The 25,000-nt window shown below is 40.8% G+C and overlaps 2 protein-coding genes across 2 annotated transcripts in view; both read left to right on the plus strand.

Moving 5' to 3' along the window:
• LOC137969635 (peptidyl-prolyl cis-trans isomerase FKBP4-like) overlaps positions 1-13,768 on the plus strand; it is a 21,142-nt gene extending 7,374 nt beyond the window's left edge. Inside the window, exons 4-9 of the mRNA XM_068815958.1 lie at positions 1-70; positions 709-792; positions 3,320-3,499; positions 6,032-6,082; positions 10,894-11,044; positions 12,236-13,768. The exon at positions 1-70 is cut by the window's left edge and continues 112 nt beyond it. Coding sequence (XP_068672059.1) covers positions 1-70; positions 709-792; positions 3,320-3,499; positions 6,032-6,082; positions 10,894-11,044; positions 12,236-12,444 — 745 coding nt within the window. The 3' untranslated portion in view covers positions 12,445-13,768. The remainder of the gene's footprint in view (positions 71-708; positions 793-3,319; positions 3,500-6,031; positions 6,083-10,893; positions 11,045-12,235) is intronic.
• A 2,864-nt stretch (positions 13,769-16,632) lies between these two features.
• LOC137971113 (uncharacterized) overlaps positions 16,633-25,000 on the plus strand; it is a 9,138-nt gene continuing 770 nt past the window's right edge. Inside the window, exons 1-4 of the mRNA XM_068817841.1 lie at positions 16,633-17,107; positions 17,818-18,056; positions 21,533-23,276; positions 23,654-23,919. Coding sequence (XP_068673942.1) covers positions 17,831-18,056; positions 21,533-23,276; positions 23,654-23,919 — 2,236 coding nt within the window. The 5' untranslated portion in view covers positions 16,633-17,107; positions 17,818-17,830. The remainder of the gene's footprint in view (positions 17,108-17,817; positions 18,057-21,532; positions 23,277-23,653; positions 23,920-25,000) is intronic.

Consider the following 25,000-nt stretch of genomic DNA (forward strand, 5'->3'; position numbering starts at 1 on the left):
CAAACCCGAGTTTGGGATTCCAGAAAATGCATCATTAGAGTATGTAATTCACCTAAAGAAGTTTGAAAATGTAAGTTTATGTAAGAAGAAGTAAACTCCTCTAGGCACTTGCCTCTTCATGTAAAAGGACTACAGTAGGTAACTTATAACCAAGTTCAGTGACCAATCTTAGGAAACGTTGATAGAAAGTACATGCCCTTGCCACTGATACTGGTAAATGCCATGTTACAGCATTGGGCCAATACGTGTTCTATTTAATTGAGCTGGTATTTTACTCCCAAGAGGCCCTCCCTGCTTGATTAGGTAAATGATCTGTGAGTTAAATGGTGAGGTAAATTCTTTTGTGGGGGGGGGGGGGGGGGATTACTTAATGTCTCTAGAGACAGATTTTTGTGTTTACCAAAAGGCCTAGAATTGGAGAAATGGCAACTTTACCAAAAGTGTCAAAAATGCTGATTTTCCAAGATTTTGCAAAGAGGGCACCAAGGAAAAACTCTCAAAAGTGGTGTACTTTTTAAGGCAAAATTCTAGAAGCTAAAAGCTAGGAAATACAACTCACCTATTGCCTTAATTGGTATTGATTGAAAGCTTAAATTGTGTCAGCATTTTTACTTAAATTATTACTTATATTCTACTTTAGGAGTCATGGTTGGTAAAACGTTAGATTAGTGCAATAGTGTATTTTATATTGTTCGGTTTCTTTCTAAGTCTAAAGAAAATTGGGAGCTGAGCAACGATGAGAAGATCTCATCAGCAGAAACAACAAAGGAAAAAGGAACAAAATACTTCAAGGTTAGCTAATTTTTCAGTATTTATGAGGGAGTGGATCAAGCATATCAGTAAAATGGCCCAACTTATGACAACTTTTCTGAATTCACATTCTTCCATGCTTATAAACCATCTATTTATAAACAACAACACACTGTATTATACGGTCCATAGTAACATTAAGAAGAAACATTACAAAGACTTAGTTTAAGTTATTTAAAGTTAGCAACTCCCTGAAATAACTTATAAAAGTAATAAAGGTAAAGTTTGGCCACCACAAATTTATTGGATCTACAAACACACATCATGATACACGGTAGTACATTCCATACTTAAATACACAAGCAACTTTAAGGGAAACCCGAGGAGGAAATAATACTAGTTAAAACGCTCAGAAGTCATTACCGTAAAAGTCATGGATTTCTAATCTTGTAAAATCCGGGCCTGGAAACCCTGGAAAATGACTTAACTGATTAGAGTTTAATGTGAGGTTTTTTCTCTGTCCTTGTGTGGACTATTAATTTCCATTACTAATTTCCATTAGTGGGGCTTAAACGCTCACATGGTTCTTATGGGGTAGAAACCTAGCACTTCACATTACACTCTAATCAGTTAAGTCTGTTCAAATGTAAGTGCTACACGGCCGACGTTTGCAAAAACGTAACCCTTCCTTGTAGCTGTACATGTTCATTGCCGTGACTTTAACATCTTCAGTTTCCACGGCCTGCTCCCGTCTGACCTTGTAGCTTAGTCGGTAGAGTCAGCGGTGATCTAACCCGAAGGTCGTGGGTTCAATTCCCACCCTGGTCAGAGTTTTTCTCTGTCCTTGTGTGGGGTATTTCTATCAGTAGGGCTAACGCTCACATGGTTCATATGGGGTAGAAAACTACAACAAGCTGCAAAATTAGTGGAGACGTTTTACCTTTTTGGGGCGTTTTTAATTTACCTAATATCTCCCACACTGCAGCTCCCCCCCCCCCCCCCCCCCCCCCCTTATCAGTGTTGCTAGACAAAAAAAAATTGAAAAACTTAGTCAACATTGAAAGAGGGAGAGGGGAGGGGAAGTGGGAAAGGTTTAAATTCTAGATACGGCGGGTATTGGAAGCTAGAAAAGGTGTTTTTTAATGAAATTTTGCACTTGTTGTCTGACTTGTTGTCACTGTATTGCCATACGGTAACTTTGTTTATTGGTACGGGAAGGCGTATATCTTTTGCGTTTAATATGGTGTTTCAAAAAAAAAAGGTTTAATTCTCTGATCTGCTGTGAATGGAAAATGGCTAGCGATAAACTGGATTTTGGCGGAGTTTCGGTATGACGTAATTCGAAGCCATTTCTGTGTTTTCTGTGCTTTCTGTGAAAGTCGAAAATACACATAATTTGCTAGATCAGAAGGTGCGATTTCCATTCTTTCGGTGTTTACAATACGCTAGAAATTCTGGATGTACATGTACTTTGATCTAGTTGTGCGGCACACAAAGCACAAAACACTTGTTGCATGACCACGCTTCCATGACTCATGGCCGCCATCTTGTTTAAAACTCGAAATTTATGCAAAACCTGCATAAATTAGTACGTGACGTCAAGGGAGAACATAAGAAACACCCCCCCCCCCCTTTTTGCGGGTTTGGACGAGGAGACGGCTGACACTTCAGACTAATTTTAAGTCAGCCGGAACAGATTTCGGACCGTGGTCCGTATCGTAAAAAGCAAGACCGGCTACGAGCCCGCGATTAGCCAATCAGATTCAAGGATTTAGTATTCCGGCCCGCTAAGATGCTTCAGAAAAATATAAATGTATGTTATCTTCATCTTCACACGTGAAAAGATCACTGTTGCTACGGTTACATATAAAAATCGCGCCTTTGATTACATGCCCGGAGGCAGGTCTTTTTGCGGGAGGGTGCGATCCATCAAGGAGACGGACCAAACGAACGCAGGAGGTGCGAGCAATATCCTCAATTTATCCTCTTGGCGTGTTCATTACTCAGTTCCAGTCTTTTCTTGATGTGATATCATCTGATCGGGTGAAAGAAGAAGAAGAAGTATTTTTAAAACAAAACTGGTTGCTCAAAGGACAAATTAGTAAGAAAGTTAGTGTCGAACACTGAGCACCGCAGTAAAGTACTGCTTCGTTCATTCCATTTAAATGGTACGTGTCACACTTGAAGTCTTTAAGTGCCCCTAACTAATACTTTGCGAATTAAAGGGGTCGTTTCTCGAAATTTCGCCAAAATCAGCGACCAAAACTGGCAACCAAATCAAGCGAAACACAAAAATAACTAAAAACATTGAAGGAAGGTTTGAATAAAAGGAGACAAGGATAGACAAAATTGCATGGAGGTGGGGTAACCCGCCTAGGTCGCGTTTACATGCAATCTTACCTCCCAGGGGTCCCGGGGGTGACCTTTCTCGAGACTACTGCGTGGTCGCTAAGTACATAAAGTATTTTTATTAATTTGTTCTGATAGCATTTTTGTGCGTTCTCATCTGTTAATACCTGACTACCTGATTTGTTCTGGATTTAACACTAATATTTTCCTTCTTGTGCAGAAGGGAAAATACAAAGTTGCTTCTCAACAGTACGCCAGAGTTGTACGGTTATTGGATGGTTACTTTAGCAATGAAGAGAAGGAAAAACGGGATCCACTGTTGATAGCCGGCCATCTTAATCTGGCAGCATGCCACTTGAAGCTTAATAACAACTTCAAGTGCATTAAAGAGTGTGAAAAGGTTAACATCATTTTCTCCTATTGCTTGTACAGTAGGTAAAACATCTTAAGCCGCTGTTACATATTGAAATCTTTAGCTAAAACGTATGTACAACTGAACTGCAAAACGAGTTTCAGTAGTCATTGCACCGTGTAACACGAAAGTCGAAACTTGTCCAGGAGCGTTGAAACTGGTCTTGAAATCTTGTTATCAGATTCCCGCAAAACAAGTTGATAATAGTTCCGTGGCCTTGGCCGTTTTCTGATTGGCTGACACAACATAGCGTAACAAGACAGAGCGACACCAGTTTCTCTTGTTTTTATCAACACTACAATCGTGGCAACCGTTGCTCAAGTAGAAAGCGGTCCTACTTTTCGCGAAACTTGTCTCGCAACGGAAGTACGAAACCGACCATGTTACACGGTGCAATGCTTCCTGAAACGTTTTTCGCAGCACTGTTGCCGCCACACATGTGTCAGCTAAAGCTCCATTTCAACGTCTAACAGTGGCTTTGCTTTTTTCTTCCTCCTCTTTTTACCACCTCCTTTTGGAAAAGAAAGGATGAATATAATTTCAATTTACCTTATACTAAATTTGTTTGAAGTTAAAATCAGCATTAGACTAGCAACCTTTGTGGCATGAATAAGTTAAGTTTCTTGTTGTATATGGCTGTTTTTGAAATGAAAGTTTTTAATTCACACAAAGTTTTTCTATTTGTTAACCCCATCTTAAGGTTGAGAGTTTGCTTTGTGAATTTCTCTTCCTCATTTTACAGACTAACCCTAACTTTTGGGTATGATTTTCCCTCAACTCACTATCCACCCACACAATATTCCACACAATATTCCACCCAATAGCCCATTTACGGTTATTTGACCTAGCCTATGGATGGCTACGAGACTGCTGGTGACCATGTATTGATAGAGACCTCACTGCTTTTATTATGTAAATTGTGTTGTTGTGATTTTAATTTATTTGTCTACATTAACGTTAGAAAAGCACAAAGGTTTGTATGAAAGCAGGGTCACCGGCAGCCTCGCTTCCATTCTTTGGCCAGGTAACTTGGCTAAAACTGTTAAATAGTCTTTTACCCGCTTTAGAGCGGGATTCAATTGAGTGTTGAAAGTAATAAGCGAATTACTTTGGTTTTGCATCTACTTCACTCAGTGATTGGTTCAAAGTTTTCGCGCCACTTTTTCAACCAATCAGAAGTGAACGCAAAACCAATCGTGGCTCGCGCGTGCACGTTTTCCCGCGCTTTGTGTCGGCTACGTGTAATTACTTTGAGTTTTGATTGGTTTACTGGATTGTCTCCGTCCTTTTTGATTGGCCAAAGTACTTACTTTGGTTTTACCTTTCGACACTCATTTGAAAACTGCTCTACTAGAAATTGTTTCAGTTAGTATGTTTAGCACCATTATATTCATGCCGCAAAGGTTGCTAGTCTACTGCTGAATTTAACTTCAAACAACCATCTTAGTCTTTGTCTCTCCCTTTTTTACCACGTCCTTTTGGAAAAGAAAGAAATGTTAAAATTTTAATTTACTTCCCTTTGGCAGTCATAATAATAATAATAATAATAATGATGATGATGATGATTATAATAATAATAATATTCCACAGGCTGAATAACGTTTCACTTTTGTGCACTAAGAGAACTTGAAAGGATTTTTTGGTCGAGTTTCATTGCTTCTTTGTAGCAGGAACGTTTTCAAAAAAAGTCAAGAAGATCCCTTAAACCCGGTTTACACGTGCAAGTGTAAATAGGGGAAAAACTGACAATTTTTCCTTTACAAGGAAAAATTGTCAAGGATGAAATTTGTTCATGTAAACGAACGACAAGGAAAATGTGGCAAGGAATACTAATGAGATTAGTTCCCAGTGTCACGCTCATGCTGATTGCTGTCAAAATATTCACAATGGCGGCTAAAACGAAAGCAAGTTGGAGTGAACATGAAAGGGACTGGGACATTCTTTTGTGTACTCGCTGAATAACAAGTATTGTGGGGACAGACTATACTTGTTCAGCGTCCACACGAGCAATAATTTATTTATTCCTTTTCAACGAAAACTTGTCATTTACACGAGCAATGATAATTGTCAAGTGAAGCCATGATCCTCGCAGTTGTGAACGCATTTTTAGCAATTGCATAATTGCGTAGAAAAGCCAGAAAATTTTAGGACTTCAATGGGGTTTGATCACGTGACCTCGCGATGCCGGTGGGACGCTCTAACCAACTGAACTAGGAAGCCACTGATTGGATTCATAACTGCGAGGATCACAGCTTCACTTGATTTCATATCCGCAGTTCAAATATGATTCATTTCATATACCATTTCGTTCATTAATGATAATTGTCGAGAAAACTTGTCAAGGAAAACGTGCTGGTGTAAATGAGACTTAAACATCGTTTTCGCTTTTCATTTTCATTTGATTTTCAATTGACATGAAATTCTTTTGGTTAGGTAAATCTGCCCTCTTCTTCAAACTCAAACTTAGTTTCTTGCTATAATTTTAAAAAAAATACTTGAGTGTTGTTTTTGTCTTGCCAGGCCCTTCAGATGGATAAGAAGAGTGTTAAGGCATTATTTAGGAGAGGAAAGGTAAGATTGTGTGTACCAGGAATTTTATTATGAGCATTATGACATTCATCAACGTATAAAAAACCTGAAACCTCTTGTTTCATCTGAAAATCATGGCCGCGTTTTACAGGAGTAAAAACCGAGAACACTCGACGTGTTGTGGAGTTTTTTTTAATAGCTCGTTGCTTTACAATAGCAGTGACAGCAGTGTTCGACAGTAACGCTTGCCCGCTTGCCCCAAGCGAAATATATCCGTGGGCAAGTAAAACAACTCTATGACTTGCTCGATCGGGCAATCAGAATTTTTGTTCCAGTAATATTTTGCGAGAAGATTTGATTTGCAAAGAAGAAAGTGACTAGTAGTGGCCGCAAACGCGATTAAGAAAAAATTAACAACGTTACATCTCTTTCCCGTCATTTATTTTTCTGTTAAAAATATATTGGTACAAACCTCAAAACAGTGCGTAGCCGTGCGAAAAAAATGCTTGTTACAATGGAACCCAGTTTTCGCACGGCCAAATGCGCTAAGGTACTTTGATATCGAACAAGCCTGTAAATGAGCTACGAGTCTTTTTGAGTCCGGTTTTTCTAGAAAAAAGCGAAATGGTGGTGACAACGGTGAAGGAAATTCATGAAATTTTCTCGATTGCGTTTGATTTGGTTGCAAAGCATTTACTAAGTTACTACTTAAGTGACCAGTGAACACCAAATGATCGGGTAACAGTTTTGTTATATTTTTCATTATATCCTTTTTTCTTGGACCGACAAAATTGACATTTTTAGAAGCCTCCTTTGAGTCTTTGAGTTTTAATGAGCAACAGGTCTTTAGAAGCTGGGCCACCAAAAAAAAAATCATGGGCAACCAAAAAAACAAAACTGGTTGCCCAAAGGACAAATTAGTAAGAAAGTTAGTGCCGAACACTGAGCACCACAGGAAAGTACTGCTTCGTTCATTCCACTTAAATGGTACGTGTCATAATTGAAGTCTTTAAGTGCCTCAAACTAATACTTTGCGAATTAAAGGGGCCGTTTCACGAAATTTAACCAAAATCAGCGACCAGAACTGGCAACCAAATCAAGCGAAACACAAAAATAACTAAAAACATTGAAGGAAGGTTTGAATAAAAGGAGACAAGGATAGACAAAATTGAAGAGGATTTAAGGCTCTGTTTGCATGGAGATGGGGTATCCCGCCTAGGTGGGGTCGCAAAACAGCTCGCGTTTACATGCAATCTTACCTCTCAGGGGTCCCGGGGGTGACCTTTTCTCGAGACTACTGCGTGGTCGCTAAGTACATAAATAGGCAAAATGGCGAGTGAAGGACGTATTTTGATGGTTTATGCTCTTCTACTCTCACTAACTACTCTTGCTTCAACTTTTCAGGGCTGTAGCTTCTTCCTATCACTTTTTATACTGCAACGCCTCCGCCAAAGGCAGTATATTAGGGACCTTAAGGAACGACGACGGCGACGGCAACGAGAACGTCATGGTAGTTCCTCAAAAATGACACTGGTCGAAACGGCGCTTAATTTAGGGGAGAAAGTGCAAATTTCTCCTCAAGTGCTGACGCTCTTCATAGAACGTTAAATATGGCTATTTCACGTTGTTGTTTTGCTGACGACAGCAAAGAAATGGACAAAAGTGAAAAACGCACGTGCAGGGCGTACAAAGCTATTTGTCTTGCCCACTAAAACGTGCAAATTTGTGACGTTCTCGTTGCCATCGCCGTTGTCGTTGCTTAAGTTCCCTATTGTGACACGAGCCGACCGTAGGCGGGTTACCCTACCTTCAAGCGTTTACATGGCGAAACGCGACCCCAGCTGGGCGGGTTACCTCACCTATCATGTAAACGCGAGGCTGAAAAAAGAAGAGTTCATATAGACAGGCGGGTTACCCCACCATGTAAACAGGCCCTAAAATGGATTGCAATTGGGGCTTTTGAAAACTGTTCAGTCTGACTGTTTTTCATAGTTGATCTCTGTGGTTTGTAACTTAAATTACATTTAAAATGGAAAAATGACCCTTGCACTTATCTGAACAATTTAAGTAAGTTTCTTTATTTAGAGCGGTTTTCAATTGAGTGTCGAAAGTAATTAGTGAATTACTTTGGTTTATGATTACTTCACTCAGTGATTGGTTCAAAGTTTTTGCGCCATTTTTTCAACCAATCAGAAGCGAAACCAAAACCAATCGTGGCTTGCGCGTCATATTTTCCCGCGCTTCGTGTCGACTACGTGTAATTACTTCGAGTTTTGATTGGTTTACTGGATTATCTCCGACCTTTTTGATTGGCCAAAGTAATTACTTTGGTTTTGGTTTTACGACACTCATTTGAAAAGTGCTCTAACGAGAATAAAAGCATTGCATGCTTAAGGGGTCGTGTGTGGCTAGCCATATATACGCCTATAACCCGATGCGAGTAATACACAAAAATTACAGATGAATACAAGATTCTTGTAGTGAAAACTAAGTTCAGTCCCAGGGAGGATTCCAGATTACTATCTGCTCCTCTCCCTATCGTGACGCTTGGCCCTCCTCTCTATATTCCTGTTCCGTCTCTCAATTTCTATTTTATCACAGATGTCAGATGTGAGTCTCCGCCAGGCTAGCCGATATGTTACGATTTCTCTCCATGTTCCGAGAGCAGCTCCGCGCTTGAGGATGTCCTTCAGGGTGTCCTTATATCTGAAAAGGGGGCGCCCGCGACTCTCCTTTAACCCTCTTCTAATACTCCATAGAGAAGTGCCTTCACGGGCCGCACATCTGGCATACGTGCAACGTGACCCAACCAACGCAGTCTGTTCCTAACGAGAATAATCTCAATATCCGCAGACTTTGCATGATCCAGTACCTCATCGTTCGTGATAAAGTGATCCCACCTGATCTTAAGAATTGATCTCAGGTGCCGCTGCTGGATGGTTCTTAGAAGCTTGATGTGATGACGACACAGGGTCCAGGTTTCACTTCCATACATCATTAGTGGAATGATGCACTGGTTGTATACTTTGAGTTTCGTCTCTACTGTCAGATCTCTACAGTCAAAAACACTATCCCTGAGCCTCCCCATCGCACATGATGCAGCCTGAATCCGTGCTGTTATCTCTTCATCTAGCTTGCAGTCCTTGGTGACATAGCTACCGAGATATTTGAAGCGGTCTACTAATTTGTGCCCATCAAAATATAGAAATCCAGCTGTTCACCGACACTCAGGGTTTCTGTTTTCTTGATGTTGATCGTGAGACCCATTTTCAGTGACAGGTTGCTGTATGCGGATAACAGACACTGTAGCGCAGTGCCATCGTTGGTAAATATGGCAATATCGTCTGCATACTGGGCTTCTCGTATGTATTTGGTGAATATCTTGGTCTTTGATTTCAAACGCCTGAGATCAAATAAGTCGCCGTCGTATCTGAAACGAACCTTGATACCATAACAGGGGTTTATGTCCTTGAAAGCAAGGTAGAGCATAATGGCGGTATACATCCCAAACAGGGTAGGGGCTAGCTTACACCCTTGCTTGACACCACTGTTGTACTCAATGGGATTAGAAAGCTCTCCATCAATACACAGTCTAGCATGCACTTCAGAGTAAAGCGTCCAGATAACTTGGACAAAATTGGCAGGGCATTCAAGCTTTCCCAAGATCTTGAATAGGAGCTCTCGATTTACGCAATCAAAGGCTTTGGTGAAGTCAAGGAAGGCGATGTGCAAGTTTTGCCGCTGTTCTCTGCATTTTTCCATCGTTTGACGCAAGATGAAGATGCCATCAATTGTGCCTCTGCCGTCCCTGTAGCCTGACTGAGATTCGGGGTACACTAGCTCTGCTAGACGTTTAAGGCGCTGCAGTACGATATCAGCAAATATCTTGCCTACCACACTGAGAAGGGATATTCCGCGGTAGTTGCCACAGTCACTGCGGTCACCCTTTTTAAAAAAGGATGCAGATGATGGCGTCAATCAGGTCTGATGGCAGCTTAGCTGATCTCCAAAACAAATTTAAGATGGTGAGGAAAAATGATGTCAGAGTGTGTCCACAATAAACGAGTACTTCGGGTAGTATACCATCCGGACCGGGACTCTTCTTAAGCTTGGTGTTTTTGTGGCTAGCGAAATACCTAAGTAACCTACTAGTAGAAGTGGATAAAATACATCAATTGAATAAATCAGGCTGAAAGTAAAGAATGACAATGCAAAATGTATTTTCATAATTCAAGATAATTTAAGATTAAAATCAAACATTAAAAATTGGACGTCTTCTTCGCTACCAACTACACTGGTGAACTGGTCTGAATTCCCTGAATGTGGGATCAGATTGCACCTTTCTCTAAAATTGCTTAAAACTACAAGAGTCTTTAAAATAATCTGAGACAATGTTCCATAACACAGCGCCTCTATAACGAATAGACTATACAGCTAAATCTGAAATCTGAAGTTAAATGATATGGCTGCCGAGAACGTGATTAACGGGCTCATTTTGTTACTGGTTGTCTCACATCAGAAGCTTATGAACTTAAAGCGCTTAACTTTTGTTCGGAGCTGGGGTTTTCTTGAGTTTTTTTAAAACAAAAATTATTTGGATGTAACGTAGCTCGTGCAATTTCTTGCGCATGCATCGTCGATCTTATTTTTCTCCATCTTTGGGCAAAAATTAGTGTCGTAAAATCCCCAGCTTTGTTCCAAGGAAAAGAGTTGCGAGTTACACGCTTTAGGGTAATGTGCTTCTTCTCACATACAATGTGCAAAGTCTTTTATTTGATTCTTGCCCTCCTGAAATCTGTTTTGGCCTTGAATTTTTTTTTATTTCGAATTCACTGTTATTTGTTCCTGGACAGGCACGAATTGCTGTCGATGAACTAGACTTGGCAAAGGAAGACTTCCAACAAGCGTTGGAACTTGACCCGGGGAACAAAGAAGCCCAGCAACAGCTGCAGTTGGTAAATAAAAAAATCCGACTGCACACAGCAAAGGAGAAGTCCATATATGGTGAGATAATCTCTAGCGACTGTAGCGTTCAGGGCCCAGTTGTTCGAAGGGTGGATAGCGGTATCCACTGGATAAATCACTATACACTGGATGACTAAATTGGGTTTGCTAGTGTTGATCCGCTGGAAAGTGATTTATCCGGTGGATAGCGCTATCACCTTTTGAACAAGCGAGGCCAGGAAAATACAGTACAAGGCCAGGACTCATTTTAGTTGAAAGGTTTTGAAGAACGAGACCTAAAATACAACAGCTTTGTTGGCTTTTGTTAGTGAATGATATGGAAGCAACTGACTTTCTATAGTTTTTGCCCAGCTTCTGGTTGAACATCTTTTAAACTGCTTTAACTGCGGGGTAGTTAAAATTTAATTAAGTGAGCTTAAACATTTTTAAAACCGGGTGTTTTCTTGTGTGCATTTACGTTGCAAATGTCATCAATGTAGAACACCACTTAAGAATCACTTAAAAATCGTAACTTGTTAACGGGATATAATTGTGTGTAAAACGTCCCTTTAGTTTTCTTATTTTTTTGCGTCCTTATGGGTATGAGTTTTGGAGCGAAGTAACAATAGGGCCGTTTATACGAGAGAAAATAAGCCGCGGCTAACTCTGGCCGCGGCTTACGTAAGCCGCGAAAGGAACTATTTATACCAGTGTAAACTCCCCGGCCAGGATAAGCCGCGGCTTGAGAAAGCCGTGAACGTAGATTTTGTACCATTTATACGAGGTGTTCGCGGCTTACGTAAGCCGCGGCCAGAGTTAGCCGCGGCTTATTTTCTCTCGTATAAACGGCCCTAATGTTCCTCTCAATGGTGACCTTGTGGTGAAGTCTTTCTTAGCAATAAACATTCACACAGTCATTTGGTACTCATTCCTATTGAAAAGCTTATCAATCAGCGTCACTCTTTTAGGAAAGATCGGGAAGCCCATCTTATTGAAAAATCTCAAACAACAGAACCTCTTGGGTTAAAAAAGCGTGACGGATAATTTTACGATCTCGTTAGCATTTTATTCTTTTTAAATTTTGGTTTGTGTATTCAGCAGCTATATCACGTTACGTTACCATTTGAAATCTTCTTTAATTACTTCATAACATGTGTATATATATATAATGAAGGGCTGACCTGAGCCACGAGAAATCAAAAACTGGATCTGCCGTTGGTTTTTAACGAACATTCGCTCCTTTTTTTGCAGCCAACATGTTTGAGCGGCTTGCACGCCAGGAAGAGCAAGAGACTGGGCACGAGGAACGCAAAGACGTATTCCAGGAGGCTGTCGACAAAGAAACTGAAGCTCAAACAAACTCACTTTCGATGAACGACCAGGTAGCATCATCAACAGAAGTGAATGGGGAGGCGGATGAGGAAATGAAAGAAGACGATAAAGGAGGAATCGTGTGCTGACATCAGGCCGGTAGACAAAAAAATATATGAAAGTACCGGTAAGATGAACGAAAACGTCGAACTGACATAAAACAACAATTCGTTTAGCGACTGATCTTCGAGTTTGGTCCTTCTTGTTCCGTGAGGCTTTTACGTTGCAAGAGGTATTGGTTACACTGCATAAAAAGGAGGTTTTAACTCTGCTTGTTGTCTCCTGTAAATATCGCCGTCTTCACTATCCTAAATTCTTTGCCTGCATGTGAACTATGGATCCGTTTCGTTTCGGGTTTTATACATCGTGATCTAATGAGTATACGTACATGTAGAGTATTTCTTTTCTTTAGCATCAACGTCGAAATGGACCCTGGCAATGCTATGTTGTGTTTAAGGTGATTCCTTAGTAATAGAAGTTGTCGTAAGATTTTCTTTAAGCTTTTCTCGATTGTTCCCTACATTATGGTGACTCGAAATGTGCAATTAAAAAAAAAAAAGGTCACCAAGCTCGTTTGGGAGATATAACTTGCTCAAGTTACTCATTTAATCATTGCTACTTCATCTATCAAAGACAAGTTGTTCCATCGGTTCACGCTACGTTTTGCAGGAACAGGAAGCACAGCTTTGACGTAATTCTTGAAATAACAAAACAGGTGTATTGCATTGTTCAAAAGGAATAACTTAATGTTTGTTTTATGACTCAGGCACACGTCTTGAAAAGGCACTGACTACAAATATTCCTCGGGTGCGTGATCTCGAGGAGACAATTTTGTGTCCACGAGTGATGGCTACGAATACTTTTTTCCCTGTGACTTTTTTTCTGACGTAAAAATTTCAATTTTTTTCACAGCACAAAGAGGAGGAGTAAGAATAAAATTATGCCAAAAAAAAGATAGGTCACTGGCCTCGTTTAGGAACAAAAAAAAAAAAACAGAAAGCAAACCAAGCTCGTCCCCTCAACAACATGCTTCCCCGAGAGCGCGGTTTCACGTTCACTCTCGGACTGAAATGACGCTTTAGCATCATCAGGGCTATCACTCGACTTTTTTGTTTTGTGAGAGTCTAAAAAGAGAAAGTCTAAAAACGGCCATTCTTTCTAGTGTTTTTGGCCACGTTCGATACATCAATATTCACACATGGCTACGAGTCTTTATGGTTAAATTCAAATATTGTTTTGTTTGGAAATATCCGTTGAGACTTGTGAGACAGAAAAGAGAACTGAACTTGAATACGAACGTGGCCTACGCCGTGTTATGCGCAGAACAGGATACGCAGTGCAGTACTAGGGAATCACCTTAACGGCAAGTAAAATATGGTAGTGAAATAAATGTTAAGAAACTCGTTCTTTTGAGTGACGTTTTTCGTGTTTATTTACTTCCCTCGCTCTTTTGTTTCCGTTTAAAAGTAACTTGTACCCTTAACCTTAAAGACCTTAGCACGTATAGCCAAGTTCCATATTATTGGATCAATCATAAAAATATTTTAACTTAAGGCAAGCATGCTGCAGTGAAAATTCAGATTCGCCAATCGCGTTTTCCGATTACCCCTCATTTGCGCAAGGTAAAAAGAATCGTGGAATAATTATCTCTTATGAGTACTTTTACGAGTTTTGTAAACAACGAGTACAAATACTCAGCGATAGAGCGGTTTTCAATTGAGTGTCGAAAGTAATTAGATAATTACTTTGGTTTATGATTACTTCACTCAGTGATTGGTTCAAAGTTCTCGCGCCCTTTTTTCAACCAATCAGAAGTGAAACCAAAACCAATCGTGGCTCACGCGTGCACATTTTCCCGCGCTTTGTGTCGGCTACGTGTAATTACTTCGAGTTTTGATTGGTTTGCCGGATTGTCTCAGTCCTTTTTGATTGGCCAAAGTAATTACTTTGGTTTTGGTTTTACGACACTCAATTGAAACTCGCTCTAATACTCACCAAAACATCTAACAAGCTATGTGTTATCCAACTTTTTTGCACTAAATGTTTAGCAAATGAATTGTAAAGAGCCGAGAACGTGTGACAACAGATTTGAGTGGGCGGGGCAACGTCAGCCACTAAACTAGTCAAACCGGTTCTCTACTGTACAATAACCAAGTGTACAATAACTAAGTGTACAATGTCGTGCAAGTATTTATACTCGTTTCGCGGCTTTTTTGTACTATAACTAATACAGTTGGATAATGATGTCAAATATTGGCCTCAAATCATCCTTTCCCAGAGTCTTAATGGTGTGACTATTGGACGAGCTGTATATTGTATTATTGTACGTGCATGGTTTCGCCACAGACCTAAAGAACCAACTTCGTTCCCGGGGCTTTTTCGCCCACCCTCCCCGGCATGAGAGCCCTGGGAAGAGGTTGCAAAGCTCTGGGAATGACGGTGGACTAAAAGCTTGATACGGATTACGGGAAATGGTCACTTATCTTCTAACAGACAACACAAGTGTGGACGTTGGTCTCTAACCTGGGAATGTTGATTCACCCGTCACCAATCCACCGCTACTATGCTGTATTGTCACTCGGCAACAGACACTGCAAAATGTCGTTGGCCAAACTTCAGAACAAAGCTAAACATTTTAAAAGCAAATGAATGAAGGGGTAGTTTCTAAAGAAACTGTGGTGCTGCGTCGGTGGGGAAGTAGTATACAAAAATTTGGTTTATCAACGGAGTTGATAATGTAAATTGGCCACCGTACAGAGATTCTAAAAGGTGACGTTTCGAGCGTTAGCCCTTCGTCAGAGCGAATCGAGGGATTATGGGTTACGTGTAGTTTTTATAGTAGAGTAGGAGCTACGCTATTGGTGGTAACATGGCAACGTGAAAAATAGGAATATATTAGTTAAATGAAAAGCGTTCGTTAATACCGAGAGGATTAAGGGTGCCGATTTGAAAGATGAATTTTTGTTCCAGATTCTTGCGGTTTTCCGTCGTACCTAGATGTAGGGAAAGGCCGCAGATAGCCATGTGTTTTTTGGAGTGGTTAGGCAGATTAAAATGGCGAGCGACTGGCTTAGATGCATCCTTGTCATTCTTCTCAACATGGCGAAGGTGTTCGCGGAATCGGTCACCTAGTCGTCTACCTGTCTCACCAATGTATAATTTATTGCATAACGTACAGGTTATGCAATAAATGACATTTGCGGAGGTACATGTGAAACGATCGGTGATCTTAACAGTTCGCTTAGGTCCCGATATCTTGCTAGTGTTAACAATGAAAAGACAAGTTTTGCATGCGCGCGCTCACGATGGTTTTAGTTTTACGACACTCGATTGAAACTCGCTCTAATATGTACAAAAAGATGATTTTAACTCATTTATTCCTGCAACGATTGCAATATTTTCGGGCGCATTTCTTTTGCGAGTTGCTCTGAAGTGGAAGCAAAGCATCTTCGGAGTTTGAGCAGCCAATCAGAAAACTCGTCCAACGCTACCCACTGTTTTAATAGAGCGGTTTTCAAATGAGTGTCGTAAAACCAAAACCAAAGTAATTACTTTGGCCAATCAAAAAAGACGGAGAAAATCCAGTAAACCAATCAAAACGCGAAGTAATTACACGTAGCCGACACAAGGCGCGGGAAAAAGTGCATGCGCGCGCCACGATTGGTTTTGGTTTTGGTTTCACTTTTGATTGGTTGAAAAAATGGCGCGAGAACTTTGAACCAATCCCTGAGTGAAGTAATGCAAAACCAAAGTAATTCACTAATTACTTTCGACACTCAATTGAAAACCGCTCTATTTACTAAAATAACTCACACACGTTTTTTCAACGGTTGATCTTGGCGCGCTTGGATTGTGACGTCGAACTCAGGCTCTCTCGTTCCTTATAACAAGGGAGGAGTGAGAGAGCATGGTTTCGAGACATTGCTCTCGCACCTAAAGGCGCTGTTACACTGGGCAATTTCTCTTGCAACTTGTCTCGCAATGTTGTTGCGACACAAGTTGCACGAAATATTGCCTAGTGTAACATACTCTGCAACACACATTTCTCGCAATTTTTTTGTTGCCGCAATCGTTGCGAAAGCTAGAAGTCAGTTCTACTTTCCGCAACGCGTCTCGGAACGTTGCAAGGAATTTTTCCCACGTTGCGCAGTGTAACACCTTCCCTGCAACTTGTGCCGCAACGGTTTGCGACACCAGCCAATGAAAATGTTTCTTTAACGTCATGTGATCATCGAAACGAGACAAGTTGCAAGAAACGTTGCCCAGTGTAACACGACTCAAGCAACCTGTATCGCAACGCGCATCTTGTGTCGCAACAAAATTGCGAGAAAAGTTGCAAGAGAAATTGCCTAGTGTAACAGCGCCTTAAATCTTCATAGTCCTGACAGCATTTTTGTATGGCTTGTTGAACAATCACCGGCTGGCATTTGTTTCAGTACCAGCTAGTTTTACAGGTGGAGTATTTGACGGAGAAAACAGGTCATCCCGTGATAAATTTTATATTTTCAAAGGTGTCGCGGTCTTAAATTATATCCAAGATATGTTTACAGAAAAAAATATCAAGGACTTCTTTTGAGAAATTCTGCCTTTAAACCTCAAAGGGGATTGCCTTGGTTCCGGTGGAATCTAGGGTTCCCTTAATTGAAGTAAATTGACAATCATTTGGCATTCACGAAGCCTTGGAATTGTAGCGCATAGTTTTGGATACCTCAGTTGTTTGTATAGGAATATCAAGAGGTCAGCCGGGTTTAGGTAAGTAAAAAAACAAACCAATTTTAATGTTATCGTGGCAATAAATAAAGGAAATAAGTACTCGAGCTCAAGACGACGAGAATACCATTTCAGAGGATTCTCGAAACTACGTCATGCAAAGGCAATCTCTGAAGTAACTGGTAGGGGTGGTATTTTTATCCGCCGGGATTGCGAAATCTAGGCTGACGGTTTCGTCTTTCCCGGCATTCCCTTTAGATTACGCATCCCAGTATCTTTGAAAAGTGTTCGCCGTGGTAATTCGTTCTACGACGTAATTCCACTATTTCCAGTCTCATGCTAATGTAGCACAGCACAAGTGCTTCACCATTTCAGAAGACTCTGAATCAAACCTTATTGAAGTGGGTGAATTAAAATATTAGTCTTTTTATGCGAGAGGATTATCGGAGTACAAGAAAAACCTCTCAAGCAACTTGGCTGGTGAAGACGATGCTCTTGTCAATGCATCAACTCAAGGCTTGTTTTGAAAATAAGACTGATCTGAAATCTGCCTGAAGGAAAGCTCTTTAAGGGGACACTCACGCGAGGTTATGTTGTGCGCGCGAGGTCAGCAAGGCAGGGAGAGCTCGCCCATGCCTCGTTATTCTGGCAATTTTCGTTTCGCTCGCCTGTTGCGCATTAAATTAAACTCTCGTGGACTTAATTCGCCACGTAAGTTGTCACTAATCAACTTTTGATGATATTCTTTAAAGGCGTCGTTCTGTTATGTTGCCGTCTACAAAACGTAACGTGGCTCTTGGCATTTTCCTCTTTATCGTCACACTGGTAGTGCTATACTCCTACTGTAATGGCAATTCCATCTGCTACACATTTCCGTTCTTCAGTGGACTAGAACGAGACAGACTGATGAAGCCAGAAGTTCTTGTCACTTCGGTCATTGTTCAGGCCAAGAGGCCATTTGACATCACAACAGTTCCCAGGAAACACAAAGGTAAGGGGACTTGCTAATTCACAAGAAGAACCAGCTTTTAATGTATAAAAGAAGGTCGAGTGCAACTGAGTGTCAATTCAATTTGAGTCAAACAAAACTTTTAAGCAGGCTTCTTCAGCGTGTGAAAATGTCACAGGGGTGGAGAACTTTATTTTAAGCTTTAAAGAGGATTTTTGTTTCGTTGGTATGCTTGTGTTTGCTCGGTCTCGCTGACATTAGGGAGTTGAAGAGACGACGACTTCCACAGCAACGACAACGCCACAAAACAATAGTATCTGATTGGCTAAAAAAAGGATATATAATCGCTCGGCACGCATTTTAGGCTACGTTCACACGGTACCGGACGAATTTTCTACCGGTTGAAAATTGACCGTACATTTTGTTCGCACGGAACCGTGCAATATTTTTGCTCTGTTCACACGGAACTGACGAACTGGATTAAAGTTTAACCTTTGTCAGTGGCTTTACAATCTGTTCATGCGCAGAGTGCGACTTTACGAATCCAAAATGGCGTCAAGAAAGAGAAAGCCTAAGGATAGTAGCTGAGTTACCACTTATCCATGCAAGCACGCCTTTGCCGTGCAAAAATTTAGACGGTCAAGGTGTTCACAGCGCACCAGTTAAATTTTCGACGGTACTGGCTAAAAATTCGTCCTCGATTTTGGCGTTCAAATTTTTGAACGGCGAGGCGTCTAAATTTTCGTACGTTTAGCGTGGTTCCGTGTGAACGGAACCCCTAAATGGACGAATTTTCAACCGGTAGAAAATTCGTCCGGTACCGTGTGAACGTAGCCTTAGAACACATTTTTGCAGTACTGTGCTTTACAATGCGCAAAATCACCAAGTTTGATGTTTTGATGACAATAGACCTAATCGGCTAACTCGATGTTGTACCCAATTCAAACCTTTTGGGAATAAAACGTTTTGTTCCAGGTATTTCCATATCATTTACATATGAATGCTACATTATCATGCAAATACAACACACAAAGAATCTTAATCCCGGGAGATTTGAATTGGGTACAACATTGAGTTAGCCGATTAGGTCTATACCACGGTGAGTATTCAAATGTGAATTTTTCATTCCTGTCAATATTTTTACTCTGAAACCGCTCGTACATAATTTGAGTTTTAGGATACTTTGCCCGTATTGCTCAACGTGGGAGGATAGTGTACCCCCAAGGGTATTCTTGTTGGAAAACCGTTTTTCAACAAGAATGACTATTTACCAGGGCTCGGTTGTTCAAAAGCCGATTAACGCTAACCCCAGATTAAAAATTAACCAAGGAGTTTATTTCTCTATTCCCAAATGCTGTTCGACGCTGATATTAGGCAAAACTTAACATCAGAGGAAGTCAATCTTGAAGAACAAAAATAAGCAAAAGAAACTTTCACCAAAAAGTTGAAAAAAATAAACCAAAGTTTACGCTAATCCTGGATTAAGTTAATCGGCTTTGGAACAACCGGGCCCAGGAGTCCATCACATAAGAGTAACATTTACCCAAATTGGCCTAGTCCCCCCATCAGCGTCAGAAAAGTGTAAACCAAATCGGCTAACCTAAAATTGCACCCAATTCAAACCCTTTGGAAATGAAACGTTTTGTTCCAATCATTTAAGTGTGAATGCTACATTGTATTGCAAATACATCTTAACCCCGGGAGATTTGACTTGGATACAACATTGAGTTTGCTGATTTTGGTCTATTGTTTATTTTCCCGCAAAACTTGGTTAAAAATAGACACTTATTTGACGCTGATGGGAACAAACCTGTTACCAGATTCTTACTCTTGAGTAATGAACTCTTTTATTTACAATGTAAAAGAACGCTATCATATACATCCTCACGAAGGCATAAAACAAGTTTTTCAGCGCGATGTCACCATAAACAAAACTGGACTTGTGCACACCGCGACGGCTGACCGTAGAATGACTTAAGCCCGGTGTACACTACAGAATTTTTTTGGCACGGCTCGGGTGAAATTGGCACGGGTTCCAAAAACAAAAGGTTCAGCTCGGATAAAATTTGCAATGTAAACAACCTGTCAGTACCAAATTTCATCCGTGCCGAACCAAAATTCTTACCCGTGCTGGGACCTTCGGCGAGGTAGTCCGAGCACGGGTAAAAATGGCACGGGTGCTGAAAAAATAGGCGCGGTTCGGATAGAACAAGTAGTGTTAACACTTTAAAGGGCCAAATTTGAGCCTTAATTCATATAGGCTAGCGCTTTTTTTGCGTATATTTCAAGATGGCTGCTCATTCTCCACCAAAATCACGCGGACGTTCTTGATTATAATTGTGCGCATGTCTACAAGAGAACTTACCCGGGCCCAAAAATTTTGGCACGGTATTTTTTATACGGTAAAAATGGTGTAGTGTAAACAAAGTTTGCCGATCTCTTTTTAGGCACCCGTGCCAATTTCACACGAGACGTGCCGAAAATTCTCTGTTGTGTAAACGCGGACTTAAGCCCACTAACGCCCGCAAACCACAAACCACTGCGCCCCCTATAAACACGGCTCACCAGCCCTCTTGTACGTGACGGCAATATAGCAATTTGTGCAAATTTACAATTATCACAAATTACACAATTTTTGCAATAAAAAAAAATCCCTTTATGGCAATGTGTCCGTAATACGTTATGGGATGTTATCTGTTGTTCATTTCTTTTAACTCCCCGTCCCTTTTTCTCGCGCTGGAAATATCTTTTCCCTAGGGATTCCGTCTCTTGCTGTTTGTTAATCGCCAGTCCCTTCTTGGTCACTTTAGTCACTCAAGCGAACCGAAAAGCCGAGGGGAGAATGGAGAGAGCGCTGTATCCCCATTGTCCCCTCGGCTCTTCGGTTTCCTTGCGTGACTAAAGCAGAAAGAGAAGGGACTGCTAGCAATCTAATCGCCATCTTGGATAATCAGCCGTGCTTGAATTGGAAATAAACAGAGTGTGAAGCAACCCCTTTTTTTGCGCGTCTCGTGTTAATACAGAAATATTTCGACGCTGTCACAACTTTTTCATCAGTGGAGTGTTTGAGTTAACTATCAGTCATGTGATCGTAGACCACGTGACCATGTTAGTGCTTAAACACTCCTCTAAATGCATGGGTAGTTTTATTGATCACTAAAACGTTGTTTCTTGCTAAAATGAATGACTATTTCCACAGTACTGTATTTTCTTTTCCTGTACTCAGTCCGGTAAGGGTGTGGAATATACATTGTGTAAAACGAAAGGAAATGTCGCAAGGGGTCCCATTGGATGCTATCTAGTGTTATCCGTTACAGATCCATAAAGGTCCCTATTATCATGTTAACTGTGCGAAAAAGGCTAAATAGCTTGATAAAGGTATCGAAACGCTATGAACGGACGCTTTTCGATCACTCGTCTTTATTGGCGTAACAACCTTGAGTCGTTGACGCAAATTAAAAAAGTAACCTTTTCAAATTATGTTGCTCTAACGAAATATTACCCTTAAATTTTCAAAGCTAAACCCGAGGGCACGACCAGAAAACAGAATGAACCCTTTACAGCAAATGGACGTCAGAAGACAGTAAACGTCTCTGGAGGAAGAGGAGAGAAACTTCATTTTGCAGGGCTTAATAGAACTTCACTGAAAACGAGTTTAAACAATGAAGCAGACAAGAGGGACAACAAGACTCGAGTTAATGAAACTGTAGACTCTGAAAGACATCTTCTTCCACCTTCAGACATAGTGGGAAAAGTGGCTGAAGAAATTCTACGAAAAGCTAACATCTCCGAGGAGGAAGCCAATAGGAAACTTACTCGCGTCGAGAGAGTTGATAAAAGTATTGACAAAGAAGAGATTCGAAGAGAGCAGCATGGATTGCTAACGAAGATAAAGGAGTCCAGGGGATCTGGATCGAAAGACTCGGACAAAAAACTGATGCGAGTTGAAAGAGAAGACTTGACCGACGAGGAGGAAGGTGAAATGAGGGAATCGGTCCAGCGGGTTCAACAACATGCAAAAGAAAAATTAAGAATAGAAGTGGGAATGGACTCAAAAATAGAGGATTTGGAACTGAAGCATGCAAGGAGGTTAGGAATAACAAATGCCACAAGCAAAGACTTGCAACACAATAATTCGAAAGGAAATGATCTAGATGCAGCGACGAAAGCAGCGAAAACTACACTTCCGCCTTTCTTTGTGAAGTTTTTGAACTTCACAGCTAAGGAAAGACAACTAGTAGATCTTCTTCATAATTTTACTGAGAACAAAAAGCCACAACACAAAGCAGGGATAGCTATTGGTAATCGAACGACTGTGATTGAGGAGACCGCAAAGCCAGAAGGAGAAAAAAGTGCTAATTTAACTGTTGCGCATACGAAAACAGATAATACACGAGAAAGAAGGAGTCACCTAGGACATAGTTTGCTTGATGCACTTGTGAGCAAACTTTTAAACAGTACTGTTGATGGAAATCACTCAACTGGACAATACAACAGATCTAAAGAATTTACGGAGCCTTTTAATCTCTCTAGGGTATTAGAAAAAATCACCAAAAAAGGCCAAAATCTTGCGGACATAGATATACATGATCCTGGATCAGAGAATACTGCGCTGCTGGTGAAATTTCTGAAGGAAAATGGCCACGATAAACTGCGCATGCGTGATAACATTGCTAAAAACCATGGAAACAATCAAATCATTGTTCCGCGATTGAGTAACAACAATTCAGAGCTGCAGTTATCTTCAGAAGGAACGTTTAACCTTAAGAAAAAGCTCTTTGAATTAGCGAATAATATCGACTTAAATACACAAAGAAATAATTCGGAAGAGGCGTTGGATAACCAGAGAGAAGCTGATCTCGCAATGCTGTGGCTGCTTTTGCGTCAAAGTTCTCTTCATCATCTCGAGACCTTTAACTTGAGTCATGTGTTAAGAGACATTGGGAGAAAGTCTCTTGACAGCAGCTTAACAACTCGCAAGGCACTTAAAGTTAAGAGAGACGACGTTAACAGCAATGACTTTGGGTCAGGTGACCGGGCTGATATAATGATCTACAGACCTATTCTGGGTAAACAGAAAAATAACACAACGGAGCCTCTTTTTAGAACTAAAAGGACAAACATTTCTTTGCGCGCAAATCGAACGATCTCTCCGACGAATGATTCTGCAAAAACAACGAGAATCGGGAGTTTTAAAAATAGCGCCTTGTTTTCAAGGGAAATTGGTTCTGGGGAGTCTAGAGACGAAGAAAATATTCTAAGGTTTGTTTAAATGACTTGATCTCACAAACAAACTAACAAACAAACAAACACAGAGCGATTCAAGTGATTTGCTTGTGAGCACGTAGTTAATTAAGACGACGATGAGTCGAAAATAGTCCCTGACTCCCTACCCCTTTTATGGCTATCTTAAGAGCCTGAACCGAGTTGCTCGAAGCATGCTAAGTGGTAACCTATGGCTCTTTGTTGGGTTAAAAAATCCAGGCTATAACTTTCTCTAAAATGGTGAAAAATAGACTTGTATTTGATGAAATCTGGCGTGAGCCCGAAAACATAGGTCTGCAAAGCGACACAAATTACTGAGACGAGCTCAAAAAACAACAGCAATAAAAACTAGCTTATTACAATTATTCTCGCAGGGTGGGTGCATGCGTAGACTTTGATCACTGTAATATCGCCGAGACACCGCCACAGCATGTGACAAACTTCACATCACAAGAAAAATGGGAGAGGAGAATGGGAACGACACAGGCAACGAATGGAATTTTGAAGTTCGATAGAGTTAGTTGCGAGGAACTGGATCCCAAAGTTTTACTGTATAATCGAATCTTCAAGACTGGAAGTTCTACTACCGAATCGATAATAATGAATTCGAGTTCCGTCATGAACTTTGACTACAAGATAGGTGAGATTACCGAGTCCGAAAGTGATACGTTTATGGAGCAACTTTTTGCCTGCTAAGTACAAAGCTAACAAGCTCAAAAATTTGATCAAAACATTAAACGTAATCTGACGAAAGCTAATTGCCTCTTGAGTATCGAAGCAAGTAACCTGAGCTAATCAGTCCTCAACGCTAAATTCACTCTCCTGTCCGCTCACAAACACCACTCTCTAACTCGAATTTTCCTTGTATCACAATAATTCCAGTAATTCATCAATTAACCTGCTTAATAAATGAAAAGGAGGGAGCTACAGAAGAGGTACTGTTTGCGGGGGGTAGGGTGGGGAGTGTTGGGGAGGGGGTTCAGGCTTTCACGCAAGATCTTGATGTAAGCGATCCCAAAAAAAAAAAAAAAAAAAAAAAGCAAGCCCGATCGCAGTTTAGGTACTTAAATATACAGTATTTACGTCAAGTCAGTGCTACAACATGCTTCCCTTTATCATTGCTTTCGGGCTTCGGTGTGGCTTTACTGTAAGCCGGCGATTGCAACTGGAGGTCAAATATGAAATTCATCATTTAGATCATAAAAATCATACGGGGCACAAACGAAACACATTTATGACACAAGACATGAATGCTCCCGCAGTGGTTAAATATGAACATTGACGCGTAGATGTCATCATGACAACGGCACGAAGGACCCAACGAACCAATCAAATTGCTTATGCTCTGGTCATTTCCTTGTGCGTGCATTTGTGTTGACGTGTGGTTGTTGCGTGCCAATGTCATTTGAAGGAGCTCGCACATGAACTGTATCTTTTCATTATTGCGCAGGCTTTTATATGCACATCCTCGATACCGCGTCCAAGATCGAGATTGAAGCGAAACTCGAAAGATACTGCTGATGGGTTAGAAACGCTACCGTGACTTCCGGTTGTAAGTGCCAAAATTAATGTGAAGGTTCTTTACCAATCACAAGAGACATTTTATAGCCGTATTCTCCATTAAAATCATTAGGGCCAGTCGCTGGAAGCCTGGTTAGCGCTAACCGTTGGTTAAGAGGTGTCAAAAACTATAGGTTTCCATGGTATTTAACGCTGGTTAG

This window comes from Montipora foliosa, chromosome 9, assembly GCF_036669935.1.
Source record: "Montipora foliosa isolate CH-2021 chromosome 9, ASM3666993v2, whole genome shotgun sequence".
Taxonomy (NCBI): Eukaryota; Metazoa; Cnidaria; class Anthozoa; order Scleractinia; family Acroporidae; genus Montipora; species Montipora foliosa.